We start from the raw sequence: 27054 nt of genomic DNA, 5'->3' as shown, positions 1-27054 counted from the left end.
GACCTGTGAAAGGAGTCTGGCTCTCAGTGCTCTTGTGGCCCTTACTGAAACAATGCTGGCTTGCTGGGATATTTTGCTAATTCTTGTTGCTGTCCTATTGCAGTGAACAAGCTTTGCTAAGAGTTGGTGCATTTCAGGAGAACTCTTCAGTAACACCACATTCACTTGAAAGAGCATGAGAATTGAGCAGGAAGCCTACACCACTGACAGGGTCACTCAGCAGCAAGAATACTATCTCTCAAGGTTTGATTAGACTCATGTACTAATAAAATCAGTGCTAAGCTAAACAAATCTTTCCCATGATTGTGCCAAATTGACTGGGTGGACAATCTTCATGCCAGAATTTCCCCTCTTATTGTAGATCAGAAGGGTTGTTTTTTCAGCTGCAATAGAGCCCAGGAAAAAGCCAGGAAGGAAAACAACAAAGTTGATTTTGCATCAGATATCCCAGCAAACTTCGTAACTGTTTTTTCTGCCCTCCCTTCTGCTAATTCTCAGGCCCAGTGTGCCGGAATTCGATATATTCTAGAAATGAAAGCAGCAGTCCTTATTCTGCAGATAGTTTACTTCTGAGTAGGAGCTGCAACCCAGTTCCCAGGGCCAGCTCTGTTTCTCAGTCCCACAGCTCACACTGCCTCCAGCCCACCAGAAAGGTACCCAAGGAGAGAACCAAGAGTTCCCTAAAGGGCACCAACACCCTGGTGGTGGCATTAAGGCTTCACAGAGTTGTTCCCTACTCCCTCTTTACACTGAGGCATCCTTTAGGGCAATGGGAGGGCTTTTTACAACATAAGAGAAAAAATGGTTGTGTTTCCTGCCAAGCCTTACCAAACACCAATGCTCCTTGGATCTTGGAGCTCTCTGAGGCTTCAGTCCCACCATGGGCTCTGATTTGACTTGGGAAGCAACAACTGCCCCTTGTTGCAGAAACAGAGTGACCCTAACGCCTTTCCAGTGTTATGGTGGAACAGAAGTAGTTTAGGTCTCCTGCAATCATTTATTAAGCTCATGAGATATACCTATAAACAATAAACCGATCTCTGATAGCAAATGATTCCTTGGATAACAACATTTCACACTTATATGGTGCTTAATCTACAGACTTTAAAAAGGCCTTAGAATGGTGGGGAAAAAATAACCCCATTATGCACTTGGGTAAATTGAGGCTCATAACTTAAATACAGTCCTAAAGATTTCATAGATTCTATCAGTACCAAAATCTGAATAACATTATTAAATCCTATTGCCTTCGTAAGCAAATCACTGTAGAGTTTGACTTTATCAGGACCTCACGTTTTCTTACAGAAACAATTATCCTCTGCTTTGTATCTCCCTCCAAACCTCACTGCGAGGAAAAGTCCTCCATGCACAAATTTTCTCCTTTCAAGCAAGAAAGCTCAGCCACTCCAGCTGTACTGTCTGCACCCACACACTTGTCAGTAAGAAAGGCTACAGGCTGGGCAATTATTTGGAATAAGGAGGTAAACCAGACAGGCTGAGGAAAAAGAGATACACGCCATCATTCTTCAGTCTTGCCAAAGATCTAGAGCCCACACATGTATTCTCTGTGTTAAAAAAAAAAAAAAAAAAAAGTGCATTGAAACAGGGCATGCATAAGATGTCCTGAGCACTAGAGAGTGAACTATGAGAGGTGGGGCTACAAACATGCCCCAGTACTGGGAGTAGATGTGGAGTCCCCTACTGCTTTCATAAATGCAGGAAAAAAAATATTTGAAAACCTATTGCCATTTGTATTAAAATTATTTCTTAGGAAACTATAATTTAATTTGTGCCATACATAGCACCTGAGAGATGTGGTTCTCTGCAGTCCAGCTGTTTGAAAACTGGTTTCATCAAGGCTAGGTTAAAGGGCTACAACTCAATAAAATTCTTTATAGAGCAGTTTAAATGGATTGTATCTCCTCTTTCCCCACAAGAAAATCCCACCTAGAGGAAACTGTTTAGGAACAAGTTTCCTTTCTAGTACTTTATGGAAAAGCAACAACAGCAGCTAGAGACGATTTATGAGAGACATTCCATAAACCCAAACCAATTAGTGCAGAAAAGTAGGCAAGCAGAGTTTGTGTACATCCTAAAAATGTCCATTAGCACACATCTGGAAAAAACAGCAGAGTGAATGGACTCAAAAGGCAACTGACCATCCTGCTGTCGTCGCAATCCCTCAAAATGCAGCAGCACATCTGTTCATTTTCTTTTAGTGCAATGCATACAAATTTCATATATTAAAAACATTGCTAAGAGTGCAAAGCCAAGAGTTCCCTGTTTATCATCTTGAGAAAAAATGAGTGAGGGAGAAAGGCAGATGCACTTAAGACATTTTTACAGGGAAAACAGCAACCATGGGTGCTGATTTGAGTAAGAAAATTAATGAAGAGAAAGTCTTCAAAAGCTCAAGGGAAAACATGTAATGGATTCAGCATGGGAGAAAGAATTCAAAGAAATCTCTATCCTGAAATATCAGCATGACACTTATATCAACAAATGTAAATTACTATCAAAGAGATTAAACTTTCTCAGACAAATTCCAACAGATTACCTTTAATTATAAGAGTCTGTGCTAGTGCGAAGCAGATCTTTTGAAATATTTAAAACAAATCTCTAGAAATCATGAAGCTATGTAAGAATAGCCAAATTTCAGATAAATCACGTCTTGTCTTTTTGTTTCATTCTAGCAATAACTTCTAGGATATGATCATATTTTCTTTTGTGTAAGCCTAGGCAGACCACTTCATCTTCCTCTCTGTCCTCCACTCTCAGAAGAAGTTAATTAATAAAAATTAATTCTACACCTCTGTATTTCTTATGTGAAATTATTTAGTCTGCTTACATACCTAAGTTCTAGCTTACATTTATGTTAAGCATATGCTCCTAACTCAACTACCAATAGTTTTATTATTTATGCTAGACATTAATCTTAAAGAAGTACCAGGAATTCTGGGACATCATGGTCTTGCCCGTGGTAACACAAATATGTGATAACTTGAAACAAAAATGACGATTACTTATCCAGTGTGAAGGCTAGAAGTGCAGGTGAGCTAGAAGCATTTTATGGTACTTTTTACTTGCCTTTTCTGAATCAGCAGAATCTCAGGCAGACCTGGCTTGGTGATGTTCTGGCTGTACACTCTATTATCATAAGAGTACACAGTAGCCAGTGACTGTGCCTGCACTTTGTGCAACCACAAATTCTTCCCCAAGCAGAGGTCAATTGAGTTGCTTAGGTGGCAGAGGTGGACAGATGGTTCAAAAGCTGACCTAAGAGACACCGTGCAAAGAAGCTGAGGTGCTGAGATTCTGCTTTTCAACCCCAGACAGGACATTCAGGAGGCAGCACTAGTGTCTGAGCTCTGAACCCTCAATGTCTTCATAATGGCACTAGATACTCTCAATGGCTATGGACAAAACAGGACTTTTTACAACAGAAAAAAAAAGTGCTCAGAGCAGTTTGTTAGTGCAGTTCTTCCTATAGTAATGAATAACAGTCACAGGCAATGACTCCAATAAAAATAAACCATCATTGCATGCACATGTGGCTGGGCTTACTCCCACAGGAGACATTCAATACTTGCAAAGGAAAGAAATGGAAGGAAAACAAACAAAAGAAGGAGATAGAAATGAAAACCAAGAATCTTTTAAGAACAGAGGAGAAACAGAGAGGACGAGTCAGGAAATAGGACACTGCAAATCTCAAGCCTGCTATACCTGCCTGGCTTCAGGTACTCCTTATAAAAAGCAATATACGTATAGAGCACTTATTCACAGTGCACAATGTCAGGAACTGGGAATCAGAATTCATGAGTTTTCTTCCTAACTTTGCCACTGCTTTTTGAGCAACTACATGAAAATCATACATGGACATAAGACATCTGTAGCAACTCCACTGCATTAATTTCCTGCCAGGTAGGCACAGCTTCAGATGTACCCTGCTTTCCTGTACCCAGAGGCTACAACCCAGAAGGCTCAATAAGCAACAGTTCTGCTATCTCTTTTCAGTTGGTCCATTCCTCCACTTCCCATAAAACCAGAACAAAGGCATGTGTTTTGGCTGAGCCTGTCCAGGCAGTTGCTAGCACTGGATGACCGCTCTGCAAATTGTTTCAGCTTTTGTGGTGTGCCAAACATTTCAAGTGACAGAGGTCAGCATGAAATATGTAGTGCCATTTAGGCATGGTTTTAGCATCAGGCACTATAATGAGGAGCTCTGAGTATCCTTGGACTGGGTAAACATATCTTCAGTGGAAGAAAATCATCAAAACCTCAAATGAGTATCAAAGACAAACATAGACAACAAAACCAAAACTTTCCAAGGTGAACTGTCCTGATGTGCTCCAGAGCAACCACTGTCCTGAATGCAATAGGCCAAATCTTACAAAATGCTGCTTTTCCTTAGCTGTCCTTTCCCAGACTGCCAGCACATTCCTGAGCCCTTATACCCAGAGCCTTTTCTTGCCTGATGTACATAACTTAACAATAACTTCAGTGGCAGGGAACTGCATTACCCAGGCAAACAGCAAGTTTTAATTGGAAAAGAAAATGAAATCCCACATGTGTATTCAAATGGTGTCTGAACTGCAGCAGCATAGCCAGAACTGCACAAAACCAGGCTGCCTCCAGTTTACTTTGCTGAAGTCAGACTTCTGGTGAAACTTCCCCTGGGTGAAATACAGGGAGGGTATGCAGGGTAGTCAGCTCCCTTCAGCTCATGAAACACCAGATCCTACAAAATTCCTCTACTCAGAAGCATTTTCTGTCTCCCTGCCACATGACTTGTTTCCTAGTTTGTAAAATGAATTTTGTGACCTTTTCTGTTTCTGAGCATCTCCTAATTTTCCCAGTGGAGAGTTCTCTATAGGCCAAGAAACTTCACAAGAACTTGGCCATCATGATAGCCTATGCTATAACATTTTTGAGGCTCAAACCCCTGATAATTGTCCAATGTGAAGTCTAATTCAGGAGAAAATGCTTGTAGCTTTTACTAAGCAGGAAAGCAGCCAGCCAGCAAGAGTGTCCTGCTTACCACAATCAAACAGCACCAAGAAAAGGGATCTGAGGATGGTGCTGTGGCTGGATAAAGTAGTTGGGCAACATAAACACAGACTCCTATGGGAATTCTCTTATGTGGCAACTTGTGGTCACTCATGAGATTTACAGTATACCAGTAGTGAGAAGAACAGAAAATAGTTCACGTAGCTTTTCAGAGCCTTGTACACTGTTCCCTTTCACTCCAGTTCTGCAAGTAAAGAAAAAGCTGAAGGATACAATGCTTATTTATGACACACACTGAACACTGCTTTATTCCAGAGATCTTATGTCCTAAATTGTGGAGGACTCCTAAGGGAGTACCAGGACAATAGCAGCAGAGCAGCTCTTCTCAGAATGCATGGCTGCTTCCACCCAGCCTGCCAGACATGGCTGGAAGCGATGGGATCAGCAGGGAGCACAGCTTGGAAGCCCAGGAGCTGCATGTTCAGAGATGCCACTGGCTCCTCTGCCCATGTCACTGCACAGAGCAAATCAGCTCGGTGTAATTCAGCAGCACAACGTGAGGAATGTACATTAAGTATGCAATTAGCATGTGCACTGCCATCGTGATTTATTACTTTTATTATTCTTTGAATATCTATAATTACAATTTTAGCAAAATGCTTTTCTACAGACAAAAAGTATGTGCCACTGTAAATTCAACTTCAATGCCTGTTTCTAATGAGTCTCAAATCTTTATTTAAACAATACTCGTTCCTTCTTTAACTTTCTTTTCATTTTATAAATTATGAAAACCACCAATATTATTATTTATAAATTGAAAGGAAATGAATCCATTATAAAATAGCATCAGAAGTGGGCTCTTCCTATTCTCCACTAAAAGGTTTTGAACATCAGTGAAAACAAGTGTCCTTGAGGTAAAGGCATAATCCTCAAATCCCAGCCCTGGGCCAAAAGCTTGGGATTCAACCAAGCAAAAGTCCTAGATCATAGGATAAATATTTTTTACCCACACTAGTGGCTGCAAAATGCTTTTGACATGAAACAAACAAAAGCCCTTTCCAACTCTTTTTGTGTGTTCACTTTGTTCCATTCCTAAAAGCAAAGACCCTGGAGACAAGCTAACACAACACTGCTAATTTCACATGTGAGACACAGCAATATGATCTTACACAAAGCCTCAGCAGAGTGTATTGTAGAGCCCACTAGGCATCACACAACAAGGACAAGAAAAAAAGTCATACTAACAGACCTGTGAGCTACTATACACAGATGTAATATGTGTGCTCTTGGAGTACTGTCATGCTCTATTGATGTTAAAAAAAAAAGGTGACAGAGTTAATTTGAAATTTAATTTCAATCTTTCTACAAGAGTCAGATTTTCTCCAGCAAGAACGTTAGCTGGAGAGAATTTGACTAATGAATTGGAAATCATTTGCCTTATAAACACCATCTGTACTGCTGAATGTACAACCCCTGAATAACAAAATTCTAGAAAAACTTTTCTCTAACAAACATGAACTGTTCTAGAAGGCCTAATTTATATTTCTACAGGGCAGTGGATATCCAAGAAGCCCCAGCAGTCAAAGGAAAACATTCCTTTTCCAGTGCATGGCACAGATGCACTTTAAGACCTCAAATATTGCTTTATAACACATGTGGTCAGAAATTTTTGATGACAACATGCCACTAACAATGACCAGTAGGTTAACAAATCTTTTTGTGTTTGGAGAAGAAGCAGAAGCAAAGATCATGTGTAATGATCCTTATTTGCACAAAATTACTGGGAACAGCATTTATAGCTCTTAGATATTCTCTTGCATGGGAATTATGCTTAAGAAATTCAGACTTTAGGAATCCTAACTACATGTGAAATTTAGAAAAGTTTAGTTATGTTCAAAGGACAAAAATTACTAAGAAAATGCAAAACTGCAGGGGAAAAAAAAAATCTCAACCTCTTCTTTCCTGCAGTGGCACCCATATGGCAATCTTTAGTACATGTCTTACAGTAAGTTGTTTACCTTTCTTCTATATATTTAATACCAATTAAGTATATCTGGTATTATCTTAGTAAGATTAGTAAGAATGTCTTGGATTTTTTTGTGCTTGTGGACACTTTTCTATTTTCAGCTTGCTCAGTTATTTCAAATGAGATGGCCATTATAAGATCACAAGTGAGAAGCAAGACAAAAACATGAAAAAAGGAGAAAAAAGTAGTTTCCTCTTGTTTTTGATATGAAATGTACCACATCCAATTGTAAATATCAACACAATTTAAGAGAGGATCAGGTGATTTTTTATCTGTAGCTTGAGATGACTGTGGGTACAGAGTTTTATATTACTGTTAGATAGATAAATAAAGACTGATGCTAAAAGAAACAAGTTCAGTGACGTACACTGAAGAACAAACATATCACTTGGACCAGAACCATCAATGTGCTGAAATAAATGTCAATGCTGGCTCAGACATGATAAGGATTTACTGGCTCAGACTCCAAACCAAACCTTCCTGACCACTGTCAGCTCTGCACAAGGCCAGCTCAAGTGTCCTGAAGTCCGTAACTTCCACTTCAACACCGTGCAGTATGTAAACACCCTGACCTGCAGAAGATATCTGCACACACGAATGAAATCAAATGGCAGAAAAAAATTAGACTGATTGTTCACTCAGGACTAGTGCAAGAACTTCTGCCAGAGATTCCAGACTCACTGGTAGGAAATGACTGATAAGAGAGACCATGAACCATCACTGTTACGCAAATGTGAAAGGGCCTTGCAAACCCAAGATAAATCTAATGAGCTCTTTCCAGTGCAGAACTTCAGTAGTGACTCACACACCACACTGCAACCTAAGTTTATCACTTTCTTTGATGAGACAGGGGGATTTATTGATAAGTGACCTCATTAGTAATTTCCAAGTTGGTGTTGCTCCAATATGAATACTCAAGGAAGAAGTAATTCATTAACTGAGCTGTACTTTACAGTACTTCTTACCAGTGTTGGAAAAGTTGAAGCTACCCATCAATCACAGTCTGTCAGAAACACTGAACTTCAACACACATATTGAGGAATTTATGGCTTTCTGTTAATATGCAGCCAAAGGATGTATCTCTCCCCAATCAAAGTACCTGTGAGAGCTGGAAGCAGGATGGCTCAGGTAGCTATTTATAATGCCTTTTACCTTTTAGTCATAAGTATCTTCCAGCGTTTCTACCATGTGGGTAGAATACACTATCACCTCCTGCACACAGCCTTTCCATTCCTTACTGAGTAGAAACCCATGGTATTTTTCCAACAGTTACAACAATCAGTCCAAAGGACAGTAATATTTTGAAAACTATCTATTTTATTACCTTCTTGATGCATTATGATGGGTGGATATGATAAAGCTGGCCAGGCAGCTCCCATTAAGTCTGCAACATTGGAGATAATCATCATCTCAGGCAGTGGTATGTCAAAATGGGTTTTATTCCTTAAGGTGGGTCAGTAGTCTGCATTCAGCAGCTAAGCAGTTAAGAAGGTTTTGTTCTTTTCAGCCTGTTTTTACATCACAGCTAAAGGCACAGGAATGACAGATCAAAGATTAAAAAGTCTACGTAGAGCAAACTCCTCTAGATGAATTGAACCTACCCAGGGTAGATATACTGATAAAACTGAGCTGAAAACCCCACATTGTTCTCTCTGCAGTAGATTTTAAAAATCACTCACTGGCTGCCATTCTACTGTCTTGTCAATCTAGAACAGTTCAATGACTTTAGATTCATAAAACAAGCAAAAATTCAAGTTCAGAGTACAATATCCTAGATATACAAACTCCTGACATGATTCTCCCTAAATATGTTTAGAGAATCATAAAAGTTGTAATGCCTGAAAATGAGAGTCATGCCTGATCCCTACCTTTTCACACAAGATGCCATGCATTTTGCCCGCTGAAGTAAATGTGTCAAAGTTTGTCTGGTTTTAAAACTTTACCTAAGGTCTACTTTTTTTTACCAGTTGCAGCTCAAACTTGTTACTATGTCAATAAATGTATTCTACCTAGCACAGACCTTGGCTGGGAAGAAAGTAGATGGAGAAGAAAGTAGAAAAAAGCTTGAACAAACATTTTCAGGCTATATACAGTATCCCAGATATGTCCCCAGTACCTTTCCACAAGGATACAAACACTTTTCATTGGAGAACACCTTGCCTGATATATTCTAGGATAGCCCACATGGTTACATTAGTGTTGAGTTAGTCTTTCTGTGATAAACTAAACCACTCCAGTATATTAGCTTCATTTTGAACTTGTCTGCTCCTTAAGTAAAACAGAAACTTGTTTGTAATGCCCAATATGATTTTGGAAATTATTTCTATTAGGAATCTTATATTCCACTATATTTTTATTACTTGAGATTGTCCAGTTCACTCACAATGATTTTCTGATATTTTTCATTATTAAGAATGTCTTTAAGTATAGTATATTCCAAGACAGACCCAGCAGAACTTTTCTGAATAATTAACACTTAAAGTTGAGTTAGGCATTGCTTCCCTCTGTTTTCAAATTTAAAAATAAAAAGAAAAAAAAAGAAATTAAAAAAAAAGGAAAAAGGAGAACTTGGTAGAAGACAGGAGGCAAGGGGATTTGCCACATCATTCCAAAGATAAACAACTTTGGTCATTACCACTCTTTAGGAGTGATGATATTTCAGTTATTGATGAGAGAAGCTGCCCTAAGTTAATTCCCCTCTGTTTTGAGGGAAAAACACACACAAAAGTCAAATCAAAATCAGAGAAGTGATTCTGTATAAACAGAATGGGAATTTGCATTCATTTCCTCAGTGCAAAGGAACTTAAGCTTACAAACAGAACATTCTTCAGACAATTCAGACCAGAGCCTAAAAGTCCCATCTGGTTCTTTCTCTCTCCCATTTTTATGCTGTTTTACTTAACTGTAAGTACAATGTTTGTAAAGGGTGTTGGATTAATAGCATCCCAGACAGAAGCTCTCTTTTGTATTCAGAACAGATTTTATTACAGTAATCTTACTCCTCCCATTCTGACCTTTAAGTGGCTCCCAATAAAAAACAAGAGGTATAGCCCAAATTTCTGAAAATTTCTATCTGATTAACATGAAGGTGGACAATTATCAATTAGACCAAGGCAAAATACCATTTCCTCAGTTACAGAACTGAAAAAATATGTACAAATTAAAACAACAGCATCTCTGTGACTAAGTAGGTCTCATCAAGGTAACAATTCTATTTTCTGTGGTGGGTTTGAAAGAGGGAAAAAAGGTATTGATAATACTAGAAATGTTGCATTAACCACTACTGGAGATAAGAGGGCAGACGAGCATTTTAATAATCTAAAAATTTAAGTGCTAGCTACTGTCTTTATTGGGTACTTGCAGTTTAGAATAGTTTTGATATCTGCAAAGAGGAGAGAGAAATGCAAGATGACTTCTAGAGCTGAGGCTTAGAAAAAAATCACCTCTGGTATCAACAGAAACTGGATACAAGGAATTGGAGAAAAAGTTCTGCCATAAAGCTCCAGTCAAGTCCCAGTTTCAATAACATTTGCTTATGAAGCAAAGTTTATGGCATGCTGAGGAGAGATTCGAGACTGAACTCAGTGACCACACTGAATGTCAGATCAGCAGGTGTGTCAATGTACTGAGCTAGTTGGAGCAAGAAGCAGGAGTACCTTCACTATATAGTACCAGCAGATATTAAGACTTGTAAGTGCCTGAAACAAAGGCAATAAATGTTAAGCAAGATCAAGCTTATTGGCACTCAGTGGCAGTGGAGAGACTCCAGCTCTGCTCCCAGCTGCAAGAGCTCAGTCACTCAGATATGATTCAGTTTCCTCGGTTATGAGCACCTGGCAAGGGCACTGCACAGATCAGTCTGCAAATGCTTTTGCATAGTACTTTGAAAATATCACATAAGAGGAGATGGTTAACTTGTAACTGTGTAGGTTAGCAGCAACCAAGGAGCAGGCTCTTCTGAGAGTGGGCTGATCTGTCAGCCAGAAATACCTACCAGAAAGAGCCCATCTCTGCCACCAGCCTCAGCAGGAAGGCCTCAGTGTAACTTCATGCTGAGTTTGCCTCTCTGCCTCAGGGATGTCCCTGCTTCTCTGTTTAGGATGCTTTGAACTACAGGTGAGTGAGTTTGAAGCTTGTACAGCTGCTCCTACATTTTGTCTATCTGACAGCAGAATAATCCTCATTAAGAAAACTTGCAGTAGTTACTAAAGAAATAACAGAAAAGAGAACAAGATGAACTATTTCAAGGTTTCTTCTGCTCTTTTCTATTTGACATAGAGCCTTTTCATTTCTATTTAGATTCCTAGATAACAAATTGGTTATTGTTTTATAAGCACATGAAAAAGTGAATTCTTGTTCAAGAATGATGGAAACATTTCCCTCTAAAAGTGTCCTGTTAACAAGAGAGGGCCATATATCCAGAATCCAGACCCATTTAGTGTAGACAGGGCTCTGGTGATGGCTATATTGTACGACCACCCTCCAAAAGTTCATTAAGAAGAAGGCTTGCTGCAAAGAGAGGCATGAACAAACAGGTCAGCCAAGTAAGTTCACCAGGTGATGTCTGAGCTCCAAACACTTGTTAATGAACCGTCGCTATTTTTCTGGCATCCTTTCATTTGGCACTTTGCTGGATTAAGTCAGTATTGTGCTATGTTGATAACCATCTGTTTATGCTACAGTTGTGCCTTGTGTCCAGTTTCATACTGTTCTCATGCTATTCAAGATTATATTGCTGCTTATGCTTGTATATGATCTATGGATAAGCAAAAGACTTCTGTCATAAGGGTTATCAGTCAACAGCACTTTAATCAGAAAAAACCCCATAAGCTTATTTATGTCTTTTTAAGGATGTGGTTTGTAAACATGCATGGAAATTTAAAGCCATAACAATAGCGTGTCCTGATTAAAAATATTCAATCAATAGTTGAGGCAAGGCAAAAGTCTCTGAAGTAAACTGTGTATCCTAGGAAAAAAAACATTTCTTTACATGGAAGGGTTTGCAGAATTTGATTATGTGCTTCTGCAGTCTTCACAGATATTTTTTTCAAAATAAACATAATGGACAACTGCAAAAATCTCACTTGAAAAAAAATCTACTTTCCTGTGAAATTTCCTATTTTTTCCTTGCATGACTCCTCACCATCATTTTTATCTTAAAAAGAATTATTAAAATATCTCTTTGTGTTTTTACAGAATTGACTTTCCATATGAAAAGCATATTATATAAGAAGATGGCTCAGAACAGATACACATTTTACAACCCTTCCAATAGCCATCTCCTGGTGAAGTTATAGCCAAATATTGTACATTTTGACTCCCCTTTGCTCTCTTCCAGCCCTTCCCCCATCCAGCAAGTACCAGGGTTACTTCACCACAGTCACTTTGGAATGCTTATTCAGGGCTTATTCATACGATAGTAAGCAGAGCAAGATGAAACAGCTGGTCTGTAACCAAGGACACAACAAAAGTTATGTCTGGCATTAGTCTGTACGAGATAAGGGGGTTTTGTTCTGTTTTGTTTTATTCAGAATGAGTCACCATGCACTTATGCATTTGAAACACTTTACCTGCAACACTTTACCATTTTACCAGGAAAATTCCTGCCCAAGAGCTCACTTAGCACGTCTTGAAAGCTTCAGCCCAAATCTCAATCCTAAAACCAGTTGTTGTCCAGATAATCAGACTCCAGAACTGGAAGACATGGATGAGGAGCAGAATGAAACCCCCAAAACCCAAGGGGCAATGCCCAGTGACCTGCTTTGCCACCTAGACACAGACAGGTCTGCAGGGCCAGGGGGCATCCACCTGAGGGTACTGAGGGAGCTGTTGGAAGAGCTCACTGAGCCACTGCCCATCAGTCACCTGCAGCCCTGGTCACCTGGGGAGGTCCCAGGTGACGAGAACCTGGCAAACGTGGCACCATCTACAAGGGCCAGAGGAGGACCTGGGAACTACAGACCTGTCAACCTGACCTTGGAGCTGGGGCAGCTCATGGAGCAGACCATCCTGAGCACCATCACACAACACATGCAGGACAACCAGAGGACAGGCCCAGACAGCATGGGTTTGTGAAAGGCAGGCCCTGCTCAACCAACCTGATCTCTTTCTGTGACAAGTGACATGCTCAGTGGAGGAAGTACTATCTGTGGATGTCACTACCTAGAGTAGAGCTTTTGACACTGTTTTCCACAGCATTCTCATGGAGAAATTGGCTTCCCATGGCGCAGATGGGTGTACTGGTTGCTAGGTGAAACACTGCCCGGGAGGCCAGGCCCAGAGAGTGGTGGTGCATGGTGCTACGTCCAGTTGGTGACCAGCCACCAGTGGTGCTCCCCAGGGCTCAGTATTAGGGCCAGACCTATTTAACGTCTTCATCAATTGTCTGAGAGGATAAAGTGCACTGCCAGTCAATTTGCAGGCAACAGCACGTTGGGCAGCAATGCTGATCTATCGAAGGCTAGGAATGCTGTGGCAGAGGGACCTGGACAGGTTGGATTGATGGGCCAGTTATATGGCATTCAATAAGGTGAAGCGCTGGGTTCTGCACTTGCATCACAACAACCCCAGGCAATGCTAGAGGCTGGAGGAAGAGTGGCTGGGGGCACAGGTTGACAACTAGCTGAACATGATCCAGCAGTCCAGGTGGCCAAGAAGGCCAGTGTCATTCTGGCCTGTATCAGAAACTGTGTGGCCAGCAGGACCAGGGCAGTGATTGTCCCTCTGTACTCGGCACTGGTGAGGCTACACCACAAATCCTGTCCTATTCTGGGCTCCTCCATACAAGAAGGACTGAGGTGCTGGAGCAGGTCCAGAGAAGGGCAACAAGGCTGGTGAAAGGTCTGGAGCTGATGACGAGTGTCTGAGGGAGCGAGACTTGTTCAGCCTGGAGAAAAGAAGATTCAGAGCAGACCTGATTGCTCTCTACAACTCCCTGAAAGGAGGTTGTAGGTGGGTAGAGGTCGGTCTCTTCTGCCAGGTAACATGTAACAGAACAAGAGGAAATGGCCTCAGGTTGTGCCAAGGGAGGCTTAGATTGGATATTAGGAAAAATATCTTCACAGAAAGGGTTGTCAAGCATGGGAACAGGCTGCTCAGGGAAGTGATGGAGTTTCCATCCCTGAAGATATTTAAAAGACATGTAGATATGGCACTTGGGGACATGGTATAGTCGTGGACTTGGCAGTGCTGGGTTAATGGTTGAAATCAATATTCTTAAAGGTTCCAATGTGCATGATTCTGTGATTCTAAATGCTCTTTCTTGAAAATACCACAGGAAAGCACTGGCTTGCTATAACACTTCTACATGCATTTTTTCCTCCGAGAATTTCAAAACATGGTACAGAGATTAACAAAATACTACAAGTCTCACAAATCCCTTGAAAACTATAAAATAAACCAGGCCCACAGAAGTTGCCATACCAGGTCTGGGCACTGTCTCATGTAATTCAGGATCCTGCCTCCTAGACAAGAACAAAACATTAAATATAGCATGGCAATGTATTTAACCCTACCAAAGACAGCTGAGAACACATGAAAAACAGTAACCTTAAAGCCTGCTGACTCCAGTTCAGGAAAGAAGGATAATTATATACATAGGGATAACTGAGGAGTCTGATAGTTTCTAGTGCAGGCCCGCTGGTTTTGGCCCAAACTCAAAGAGTCTGCATGTTTATGTATGCATTTCAGGAAAATGTCATGGTTAGCTACTTAAAAGAGTGCTTAGGGAGAATGAAGTATCAGTATCCAAAAAGATAATTCCCTTCATGAAGGTATTTGTGTGAAGCAATTAACTTTTCCCATGTTCTCACATGTTCTTATGCCACTGTGCTGCTGTTGAAACTATACAGCTCAGTCTTACCTCAGTAGCTAAAAGACTCCTGCCTGCTGTTGTCCATGCTTGTGGGTTTTGGTGACATAAATTAATCTAAATGCAGACTAGAAATCTCTTTTGGCCCTCCCCCAGTGGTGCTGCTTCTGTCCTGGAGGAAACAAAAACCAGAACCCTGGCTTCTAGAAGGAAACAAAAGAGCAAAGTTCATCTGTTTGTTCAGAAAGCTGTTCCTCTCCTAGCAATAAAGCAAACCTAACTGATTTTCAGGCAGGCAGGACATCCCAGAAATTTCATTACTTTGCTGAACTAGCTGCTGTCTTATTAATGTTCGCCAGACATAGGAAGGGTGGGGTGGAAAAAGGGATAGTTGGCTGGAAAATATCTACTGGACAAACAAAATAAATGTTTTACTTAATATATTAAAAAATCCCAAACGTGTAGGAATTCTATGTTCAGTTTCTTAAGGTTTGTTACATACTTGCTCTGCCACCTGCTGCCCTGGCATTCCCCAAGGTTTCAGGAACAGGGACTATGCCCATGAGTTTTCCCAGAAACAAATACTGCATGACCAAGAACAAGCATCTAGCAGCCCACTGGGCTGTCCAGGAGATACCACAGCTCTGGAAAACAGCTTTATTGAATCTTCCTGAACAATCACAGTATCACTCAGTGTTTTGAAGGATAGCACCCTTGGCCCAGTGGTTCTCCTCCTGATGGGTGGCATTCTGCAGCAAGGATCGGCACGCTGGGTCTACTACCTTGGAAGTCAGATATAATGAGGGAAAGTGTCTCAGACTGTTGCCACCACTCCAGCTCCCCCACAGAAAGAAAGAGAGAAAGTAGATCCAGAAAGAGAATATTCTGGAGATCAAGTGACTGACTAAAGAATGAATTTTACCTTTTGAAAAAACAAATTGTATCCACTGTGGAAGGAAAAGGGACATGTATGTCTGGTGGAAGCAAGGTCAGACAACATGGGAAGAATACAGAAATGCTACTGGCCATGGTAGGGGGAAAATTTGTGTGGTCAAAGCTCAGTTGGAGATAAAGCAGACCAGAACTGTGGTGGACAATACAAAGAGTTTTTTTTCAAATACTTTAATGGCAAAAGGCAGCATAGAAATAACATCGTCCCATTACAGGATGCAGATTGTCAACCTCACAAACAAGGATGTGGACAAGGCAGAGATGTTTAAATGCATTCTTTGCCTACATTTTCAACATGCATGATGGGCCATGGGAGCCTCTAGTCCTGAGCTAGAGGACCATGACTGCAAGAATGATCAATTCCCAGCTGACCCTGAAATTGTGATGAATTCACAATTCATCAGTTGTGAATTGTCCCATCTATGGGGCCTGATTGTACTCATGTGAGGAGCTAGCTGATGTCATCACAAAGTCTGTCCTCAATGATTTTCAGCAGTCTTGGGAATCCTGAGAGGTCCCATCTGACAGGAAGCTGGCAAACATTACCCTGATTTTCAATAAGGCCAAGAAGGAGGACCTCAGAAACTACAGGCCTGGCAGTCTCAATTCAGTGCCTAGTAAAATAATGGAAAAGATTATTCTGGGAAGTGCTGAAAAACACCTGGAAGACAATGCAGTCGTTGATCACAGCCAGCATGGCTCCATAAGGGGTAAGTCCTGCTTGTTGAACCTGATTTCCTTCTACAACAGAGCAACCCACCTAAAAGGCCTAGGAAATCTGGCAGATGTAATCCTCTTGGACTTCTGCAAAGCTTTCAGTATCCTTTTGGATGAATTGTCCAGGCCACAGATGGATAAATACGTCATGCACTGGGTGAGCAACTGGCTCACAGGTCAGGCACACAGAGCTGTAGTGAGCAGAGTGATATCAGAGTGGGGACCTGTCACTAGTGGGGTTCTGCAGGGCTCCATCCTCAGCCCTGTGTTCTTCAGCATCTTCATTAATGACCAGGATGCACGATTCCAAGGGATACTACATAAATTTGCCAATGGCACTGCATTGTGAGGAGCTGTTGACTCCCTCAGAGGCATGGAGGCCCTGCAGAGAGACCTCGAGAAATTAGAGATGGGAAATCACCAACTATGTGAAGTTTCTATGATTCTATGGTTTCTATCTTTCTATGGAAAGCTCATTCCTTATACAGTATTGATTCTGTAAGGTTACAAATGTAGAAAAGCAGGAAAAACATGGTTTTGAAACTACTTTTCACACTAATCTGCAGACCAACTGTGTGCTTTCAGTAATTCCCTGGGGCAAAATTTCACTTTAAAACTAAGACTACAGATAATCACAAGTTTGGTGGGTTTTTTGTTTGTTTTGGGGTTTTTTGGGTTTTTTTGTGGTTTTTTTTGTTTGGTTGGTTTTTTGTTTGGTTTTTTTTTGTTGTTGTTGTTGTTTGGTTGTTGGGTTTCTTGTGTTTTGGTTTTTTTTTAGTATGAGAATTTGTAAATGTGATTACTGACTTGGTAATTTTTGAATCTTCCTGTTAAGCTTCTTTAAAAAGTGCTGGCTTTCAAAGCACTGATATCTAATACCTCCTGGCAGAACCACTTTACAATGACTGAAATGGCATCTCAAGAACTGAGGCACCTTTATTCACAGTTCATTTCTGAAAGTGGGTCTAAAGCAATTATAAAGGAGCATATGTGTGTAAAATGATAGTAATTTGATCAATACAGTGCTGTGATAGGTAGGGTAACTCCAGATGCCTTCCTCTAACTGGAAACTGCATTTCTAGCTGAAACATTTCTATGAGTTTAAGGAACAAGGATTTATCTGAAAAAGGACACAAATACCAGCTACAGGAAAATACCTACAGGACATCATGGACATATCCTATTTCAGTCATGGACTTCACAGGCACATCACTATTTATATCACACTTCTGTTTCAAATTACTTTGGTTTTAATAATATATACTAACATTTACTTTAGGGTTGTTTTTTTTTTCACTTTCGTTCCTTTGCTTAATTAAAACAGAATGAGCACATAGCTTCACCTGTAAGCAAAATGGTGCACCTGATAAATCCAGTAAGGAAGAGAGGAAAACTCTATTAAGCAGACCATAATTTCAAAGGCTTGAACACAACTTTTCATACATTTGTGATCTATTTCTTAGAAAAAAAATCAGGAAAAACTACATGTAATATCTGAATTTTCCTTAAGAAAGCTGTCTCCTTTTTTCCACTACCAGAGCAATGTTCTTAATCTGTTTTAGCTGACTTTGTGCATCATGAAGTAGCACAGAGCCCAGTTTCTGCCCTTTACCCTCTGCCAACTCCACCTCTCATGTAACTCTGAAGTGATCCAGGAAATTTATGAACAGCTTTGTATTTTGCAAACTTAGTATTTCTATAAAAAAGGAGAACTCATTACAGACCAGAATATGAAGCAGTACATACGAAAATTTCTAAGACCAGTATCAGTAAGACTATATTTTTATGCATAGCCTTTAGAAGTAAGTACAGAGGATGCCTTTTCTACCTGCATTTGACACACCTAACCTTCTACTTCAAAGTCCAGAGGACTACTGCTTCGAAGTAGTCCACAACTACTGAAGAAACAGGAGTGCTATCGTTAAAATTTTACTTCTAACAAATAATTATCTAATAAAACCAGATGGCTTCCTCTCCTCTGGCTCTAAAGACTGCAATTTAAAAGTGAGAAACTGTATTGTGACAGTAAACCCAGGAGCACCAACCTGGCTGCGCACGGGTAGTAATGGTATAGGAGTAAGATGGTACAAATATCACGTAGCAATTTTTCTGACAGCTCTCTATTTTAACTGGCAGGAAATCAATAACATTAAGACTTAGGGTCACAGCCTTTGGAAAGAGTTACATCAATGCAAAAACAGAACAGACAAAGCCAAAAGAGATTATAACCACAGATATCCCAAGGGACAGATGAAATCATGCATTATGATGTTTTTAAAAACAAAAAAAAGTCATTCCCTCAATCATACCCCAAATGTCTTGTCTCCCAGTTTTTCCAGTTTTTAAATTAAGAGGTGAAGATTGCAGTAAAAGATGCTACTATGTTTCACTTAAAAGCATAAAGTCTCTCAGTGAAAAAAGGTGACTATTCTCCTACTTGCAGGCATACTTCTGGGAAATTGGTACAATTCCTACTGCTCAAAGTTAAGCTTGCTGGTGCAGGCAGCAAGCTTCTACTCACAAACAGCAGTCACAGAAAATAGAGTGCTCCCTGTCCTAACAGTCACAGCTGAAATTGGGCACAAAGAGTGGACAGCATGACAGCAAAACAATCATGGCAGTGAAAAGACTAGGTTTCTCCTGCCCTCAAATTCCTGTGCAGAAAGCACTGTAAGGATTACCTTTCATCTCCATGATGCAGAATGCTCTAAAGGCTCAAGAAACTTATACATCTGTATCAGCTGTGACTCAGAAAGGCCTGTCCTAATACCTGGAGGCACTGGAGTGCTGGTCATCCCTTAAAAACAAAGGACACTGATGGACCTCCACCCCAAATAAACAATTGGGCTCTCAGCTACGAAGTTCTTGACACCTGTAGCATAACCAGAAAGGCAGAAGGACACAGCCCATCTGACCAAGCACTGTTGGTGTAGCTTTATTTAAATTCTCTTTGCTGTTAAGTTCTCACCTGTCTTGTTGGCAAGTCATGGTATTGTAGTATGAGCCTGGTGTTGACGCTGTGACTCCACGTGTTGCCAAGGGCTGCTGTGACATAACCAGAATCCCTCTTCCCACTCACAGAAGATCCTGAAGATAAACATGATAGAAACTGCATCAGAACTGTGGCACAGAAAAGGGTTCAGAATTGAAACTTGATCAGACATCTCAGATTATTCCCTAAGCTAGGTAATTACAAATAGCACTTTAGAGATGGCATTGTTGCATTAATTTCCTACCTTTCTGATGTTTTTATACAACTGTAGTGTGAGTTCTCTATCTCAGCCTCTGACATCATTGATAAGTGCCAAGAATTAAGGAGATGTTGCTGATGTAACTGTACTCCTGTTTAGAGCTGGGAGCCACCATCCCACACCACCAAGAAGCAATTCACACACCCCTGCTGGTGGGCTCCTCACTACAAAGGGCCCATACATTCCAGAAGTAGCTAATGTTGGCATAAAACAGCCACAAAATTCACACCAAACTTCCCTCAAATAATTTATCTGCTATTATGTAACAGAAGGAGTAACATATTGCTGTTGCAATCCTGAGCCAGGCATTTAAATGGTTAAATGTCTGGAACCTGCTGCTCTTGCACTACGGAGATATCACTTCTCAGCAATTCCTAATTCTGCATTCCTTCAGGCCTAAAACCTGTCCCTGTGAACAAAACCTTCCCCTGTGAACAGAAGTGTGCAAGGTTTGTGGCAGGACAAGCTAATTGCTGTAATTTATGTTATTTTCTTATACAGGAGAAAGCACATTGTACCATACTGTGTCAGCCCCTACCTGAAGAGGGCAAATCCTCTTCTGCCAAGTTATTAAAATTTATGACTTTGGTGCAAAGCAGTTAGCAAACCTGGAGCAAATTTACAGCAAAGACTTTTTGCAAGGTGAAAGGGAATGCCTCACTGGAAAGGTTTTCATTTTATAAGGGATCCTCCTGCAAACTGATGCATTAGGCAGATATAGAAGTACAACAAGAAGTGAAGCAAACAGGAGGAAGCAGCGCCAGCTTTGCAAAGAAGTTCAAGGGCAGTGACAACATGTGCTGCATTCCTACTTCTTGCTCCAAACACAAAAAGATAGTAAATGTCTCAGAGGAAGGAAAGAGGATATGTTAAGAAAACAGATTTATGTTGAAACATGGCCTTAAAAAAACCTTGGACTTATCTTTTCTGTTATTTCAACCACTACTTAGACATTAATGAACTGGACAAAGGAAGTGGATAAATAACATTGTTCAGAGAGAGTGATTGTTTTTTTTCCAGCATGGCATTGCATTGTGCTTCCAAACCCTGATGTTTTCATGCTTAGAGATGGGAGTATCACACCAACATTGGCCCAAGAAGAAAACAGGCTTACAAGACTGTGGTCTCTGCTCTCCAAGAGGTCCCCAAACTCTCCAAGCTGAACCACAGCAGAGTGGTATGGAGTGCTTACCCATGCTGTGGGGTAGATGCTTCCACTGCACCCACAATGTGCAGTCAGCTGATGGGCAGCAGTTCCAGTGTCTCCAGTGGGCTTAAAGCCAGTTCTTACCCCAGTCACTGCTGGCATCATGGTTTCTGTTCAGGACACAGCTGATACAGGGAGTGTAGGGATTGGGGAAAGTAAGAAAACAGAGCTGATATACAGATGAGAGAAAGGTGACATCTCAGTATATGCATGCAGTAAGGGAGTGGGTGTCCCAAAGCACAGAGATGGGATCCTAGCATGGGGAGGGGAAGGTGAATGTTAGAAGGCTGGAAGAAGATGTCTGAACAACTCCCTGCTTTCTGAATCAGGTCCAGCTCTAGTAAAATAGGTGATTTCAATTCCTGTAAACACTCCCTCCTTCCTCACACACACACAAAATACAATGAAACTAATCTTCAAAGCAGACAGGCCAAGGACTGTATGAGATGCCTTTTCCACTGTCTCCTGGGAAAGTGAACTTTTCAGAGCACTGGCAGAGACACCAGCAGACACCGTATCTGTTCTGGACTGCAAACAGAGGAGGAACTGGCTGCTTCACTCTCACTGAACAGCTGTCACAAGTGAAAATAAACCTGCTTGTGGTCTGAGTCAAATGCAAAGTAAATGCCTCTCCACAACCAGGGGAAAAACAAAGAAGAAAGGGTGATTCTTCAACTGTGGCCCACAGTGCTGCTTCCAAGCAGAAGAAGCTCACGCTGGGTTCCAATGCCCAGGAAGGAACTGTCAGTAGAACTGGGCCACAACCCTTGGCCCTACTTATACATGAGAACTAGATTCATTTTGTTTCTGCCTATCAATGCAATCAAAACAAACTTTCTATAAGTAACTTCCCTGTCACTGAGAGAAATGACACATATAGGCAGGATGGGGAAAGTGGTTTTATTTCACCTTCCATTTCTCACTGGAGGGAACAGCAGGATTAAATCTATTCAATAGTGCTTGTGGGATTATTCTATTATGCCAAACCAGAGCACTGCAAATACAGAGCTGGTCTCAAAGACCTTCTTGTCCCCTGCATATACGGTGGTACATTTTAGAGACTGAATCCTCATGTAACCAACTCCCAGTTGTTGCAACTATGTTGGAAGGTGATGTAGTAATAAAGACACTTCAGTTCCATTGGTTTCTTATCCAAGGAAATTTTGGATAACTAGACCAGTATCTTGAATCAAATGAAAAAAATTTTCCTAAACCAGTCTTTTTTAAATGCAAGAAGTCTGTGCAGGCAGAATGTGACTACAGTCTTGATTAAAAAAAACCCAACATGTTCCTTGTTGGTATAACTGCACAGAACAATTAGTTCCACCTTGTCCACATTCTCACATATTGATTTTTTTTTTCTGCCCAGGTGAACCATTGCCTGGCAGGTTCATCCCCAACACTGGACCCTTTGCAAGGTCTGTCAATTGGTTATTTCAAAATATTTTCTCATCAAATGTTAAAAATGGATTGATGAACTAAATGACAGTGAAATAACAAAATAGTGAAGCAACAAGTTCCCAAATCTTTCAAATCTTAACATCATACCATCTTGATTAAAACCTGGCCTATCCAAAAGAAGGAAAAAAATCTCTCTGAAAGTACAAAGAAAATATTTATAAAGAATTAAACCACTGAGCTCAACAAAAACAGCACACCATGCAATAAGAATGAAAGTACTTTGCCTCTCACTCAGGCTGTGCAGCTTTCCGGTTCACTGGCAGAGCTCAAAGACCACTACTTTTCACCTGCATGGCATTTAGTCTGTATTTCTGGTGCAGATCTCTAACAATGAGACCAGAAGAAAAAGAAGAAAAAATCCCCTTCAACCCCTAATCTATTTTTCCAATGTCACCTATTCAGAAAGTACAAGTATAAAAATACGCAACGGTGGAAAAACCCATCACACAATAAAACACAACCCACAGGACAAACTCATCTGTGAGGTAACTAACCACAGCACTCTTCAAACTCCCACTGTTGGCTTCTGCCCTTTTCAGCCCTTCTCCACAGCTGTTCCTTAAGTCAAAAGGTGCTTCTGATTCTCTTACCCTACAGTGGTGACTGTCTCACTCTGTACTGCTCAGCTAAGGTATGTCTCAAAGCACACTATTGACTTCACACAGTCTTTTATTATTTAGGACACATGGCAGGAAAAAGAGTTGCTGCTGTAAGAAATCAAGCTTGGCCACAAGACTAGCCATGGGAAAATGCTAACTTTTAAAATGCTTATGCTCTCCCTTTAATTATGAGAGGAAATCTGGCAGTTTTACTTCTAAAACCTCCTAGTTCTAAATCTTTACAAACTACACCCTCCCCCAGATTATTCCATATTACTTCAAATTTCAATTAAGTAGAAATATTTTATCTGGAAGTTGGAGTTGTTCAGTAATCAATGACATGTAATTTAGTTTTCCTTTTTTTTCAAAGCAAAGTCATCAAAATATACTTAACAAACAAAGCAATTAAATGTAAACCCCTACTAATCCCATTAAAAAAAAAAAACAAACCACAAATGTGTTATGTGCTGACTTGAGATTGCACTAAACAGGCTGTTTGATTCAGCCATCATCATCATGAGACAAAAACCTGCCAGTTATAGACTCCAGGTGCAAAGTTCTGATGGAGCCAGCAGTGAATGCAATAGAAAGGGAATGAGCTCACTTCTCATTTTGGAGAACAGAGTTCATTTATCTCATATGCTCCAAACAGGTAAGTTTTCACACTTTTTATTTATCATATTTATGTCTTTATGTGTCCACACTCTGGGTGATTTTTACATTATTAATCTGATATTAGATCAAGATTAAGGTCCTTTTTGCTGTTATTTTCCCCCCAGTCATTCATTATTTCCATTGCAACAACTCCTAGAGCTCTCATCTTCAAGATGCAAACCACTAGACAAATAGAGAATAAAAAGATAGCTCCTGACCTAAAGATCTTTTCATGAGAATTGCAGATTACAAATCTCTTAGCTGCTGATGATTATTCCCCACTTACAAAGAACCTTCCCTAAGAGATGAGAGAAAATACACCAAAATACATGACAGTCCATAAAAACTGTGTATAAATAAGGACTTTCAGTATTCCTCATTAAATATTTGAAGCTTTTTCAAATAAGTAATGTTAACTTTTATTCTACCCCAAAAAAATCAGCAGGGACCTTTATGCAGCTCAAAATTTAGGAAGGGTCCATCAGAGAACTGGAGAGATGGTGGTTTATTTTAATCCCACCCAGTATGCCTACTATTACCAGTGTGGTTTACACCAGATCTCATTCCCTCATTGAACTCATTGGTGAGCTCATGTCAATTCTCTTCTGAGCTGAGAAAGAGACACACACATATGCTAGCACTGAGACTCCTGCCTGATGACCTAAAACAGGAACTGACATTAAGAAATGAAAAAATCCAGCTGGTTTGATTTCTTGCCAGACAATCTACCAGCCATGACCAAAACAATCAGGTCTCAGGAGATCTGTGGAGGTGGGAAGACAGCTGGTGATTTACAGCACCTGAAACAGGGCCCAAATCAGGGAATTGTGGAGCTGAGAGCCTTGGGAACAGATACTTCTTTTTACTGGTGAAAATGTTCTGCCTCTGTTGCCTGACACCACACCACAAAGTGGTGAGTTTCCAGCTCTCTATCACTGCTGCGGTGCTACTGCAAATGACAGAAGCAGTGATTTGGTGGGAGGGATGGTGAGGCACAAGTAGAAGAAAGCAGTTAAGTCAATTCCCTTCTGTATCCAAGGATAAATGTTTTACCCCTCAGGTAAACCTCCTTCCCCTAACAGCAGTCTTTGAGAAATTCCTTCCTTTTCTAAAATCTAGAATTATATTAATTTACACCACTCTCTCAGTATCCGGAGCTCTTTGCCACATTGCTCGTCATTAAAACTTAAAGCAGCTTCTTCTTTTGAACCTCTCCTATGCAGTCACTTCTTTCTGTCTCTCCAAGACTAGACAATAAAATCACAAACCATTGAGCTAAGGGAGGGAAAAAAACCAAAACCCAAACAACCCAGATCTGGCATTTTATCTGCCTGTACATATAAAGGACACATACGCTGAAAAACAAAGCTTGCCCAATCATGGCATCTGGCAATGCTAGGGCCCTGTGATCCAGAAAATGCTTTTAATTATCACCTCACCAATCATGCTACAAGTTACTGCTGTAATTTTTTTGCTTAAGTTCCCTCAGGGAATTAAAGAGATCATGATATTAATCAGAAGGTATGTAGGAGGGAGGGGGCAGAATGCTAGAATTACATGTATGTAGGTCCCTTAAGGTTTGAATAAAGAAATGAGATTTAGAATCCCACTGTCAGAGCAACTGAAGCCTTGCATGCTGCAAGCTTCAGCCCTCTGACCTACACAGCCATGGCATTATCATATCTGATTTTCCCAGGATAGTTCATCTCAGCTGCTAAACTTCATCACTCTCTGCTATGTTTACCCATCATCTGGATTTGTCACTTCTGAACTTTCCAGACTAGAACTGAATAAACCCGCTGTCACACTCACCCCTCCATAACAGCCTGAAGCCTGGAAGCCTAACTGGCTGAATCCCAGAAAGGCAGAACAAAAGTTAATACAGCTGGGGGAGGAGAGTGAGACAGAGCTCTGAAACTGCAGTGAGTTTCAGAGTGCAGTTCACAGCAACATGGTCGTGTTAGGATGCTGCGGTCTGAGAGGCAGATTATTCCCACAGTTGACATTTTTTCCCATAAAACATGTGTTGGTAAAGAAACAGTGTCATGACAATTTAGTTCTCATACCCAGGAAACTGTCACAGTGCATGCAAAAGCAGCAGCACTCCAGTCTGCAAATGAACCTTAAATTCAGTCACGGTACAGCAGGGCAATGGGGGTGGGAGGGAGAGAGAGTCCAGTTTCTGTTGCACAATGAGTTCTCCAGCAAAGTGGCCAATAAAAGCACCCATTAGCACTAATTTACCCAGGGAATTTCTGACCCGGCTGCCCATCTCCCAAGGAGAGGGCTGATGCTGTGTGCCCACATGGCAGATGGAACAGGACAGTAGGTGTATGCAGGCTAGTTTTCAATAGCACTGATCTCTTCCTTGGTAAATATATCCTGCTAAGAAGCCACAGGGAGCATTGCACTGCTACAGTAAGATCACTGCCAGCACCTGAGTTTGCTCAATTAACACTAGTGCTAACAGCCTACACTGGGGTGGATTTTCTCAATATACTGGGCATAAAATGTCTAAATGAATAACAATTTCTGATCACAGCCTAGTAACATGGCTTTGAACTAGTGAATAAAGTTATACATCCTTTTTACTCCTGAGCACAGGAGTATTTTAGTAGTATCTTTCCAAATAATTTTCAAATTTAGTGACAACTTCTTTACACAGTGAGTTGAAACATGCAATAATTAAAACCCACAGTGGGGCTGATAACTACAAGGACTATGTTTAAAAAGCAGTGTTAAATAGTACTTCAGGTTAAGATTCAAACCGAACAAACTACTTTACTTGCTTGATGACCATCATAATTTCTTTGAAAATTTAGCCTTCAGCATTCTTAACACTGGTCCCATACATTACAGTTGCAAGAATTCCCTTTAGGTGTAAATAAAAACAACCATCTTAGAGCTGTAAAGCTTGGCTCATGAGCCAGAGTTATCAAAACTGAAATTCCAGAAGGAAGCAATCCTCCTTCAGCCTGCAACACGGAAACAGAGGTCAGCCAAACATTTGGGGGATAGAGATGACTGTTTGCAAATTACAGCTGTTCACATCTGGAGTTCAGATTTGGCCAAGTGTTTAATACTATCAATCACAAAAGTTGAACTGGAAGAATGTTTTGGTTGTGTGACTAAGAACATAAAATTTAGAAAATATTAAATGCAAAAAACCGCTATGTGCAATTTCAACTCTGTCTTTCAAACACAACAACGGATTCAATTATTTTTCCCAATGGGCATCATCATGGTTGACTGTGGCATTTCTTAACTGGTATTTAACCACAAGTCTGCACTTGCCAATATTGGTTTCTCTGGCTGTATCTATTTCTCAGCACAGAGTGGCTCCTGACACAAGGATGCAAACTCTTCTCTAA

General features: G+C 40.6%; 1 protein-coding gene across 4 annotated transcripts in view; it reads right to left on the bottom strand.

Moving 5' to 3' along the window:
• The window catches only part of RAD51B (RAD51 paralog B), a 405359-nt gene that overhangs the window by 140344 nt on the left and 237961 nt on the right, over positions 1-27054 (bottom strand). For 3 of the 4 annotated variants that reach the window (XM_039705072.1, XM_039705073.1, XM_039705074.1), the window contains exon 9: positions 19480-19598. In XM_039705072.1, coding sequence (XP_039561006.1) covers positions 19480-19598 — 119 coding nt within the window. Of the gene's footprint in view, positions 1-16049; positions 16894-19479; positions 19599-27054 lie in introns of those variants that run through there. The other variant, XM_039705075.1, reaches the window with a different exon arrangement.

This window comes from Passer montanus, unplaced genomic scaffold (assembly GCF_014805655.1).
Source record: "Passer montanus isolate IOZ18808 unplaced genomic scaffold, ASM1480565v1 scaffold18, whole genome shotgun sequence".
Taxonomy (NCBI): Eukaryota; Metazoa; Chordata; class Aves; order Passeriformes; family Passeridae; genus Passer; species Passer montanus.
Note: the sequence above shows the minus strand (reverse complement) of the source record. Positions and strands in the feature narration are given on the sequence as shown.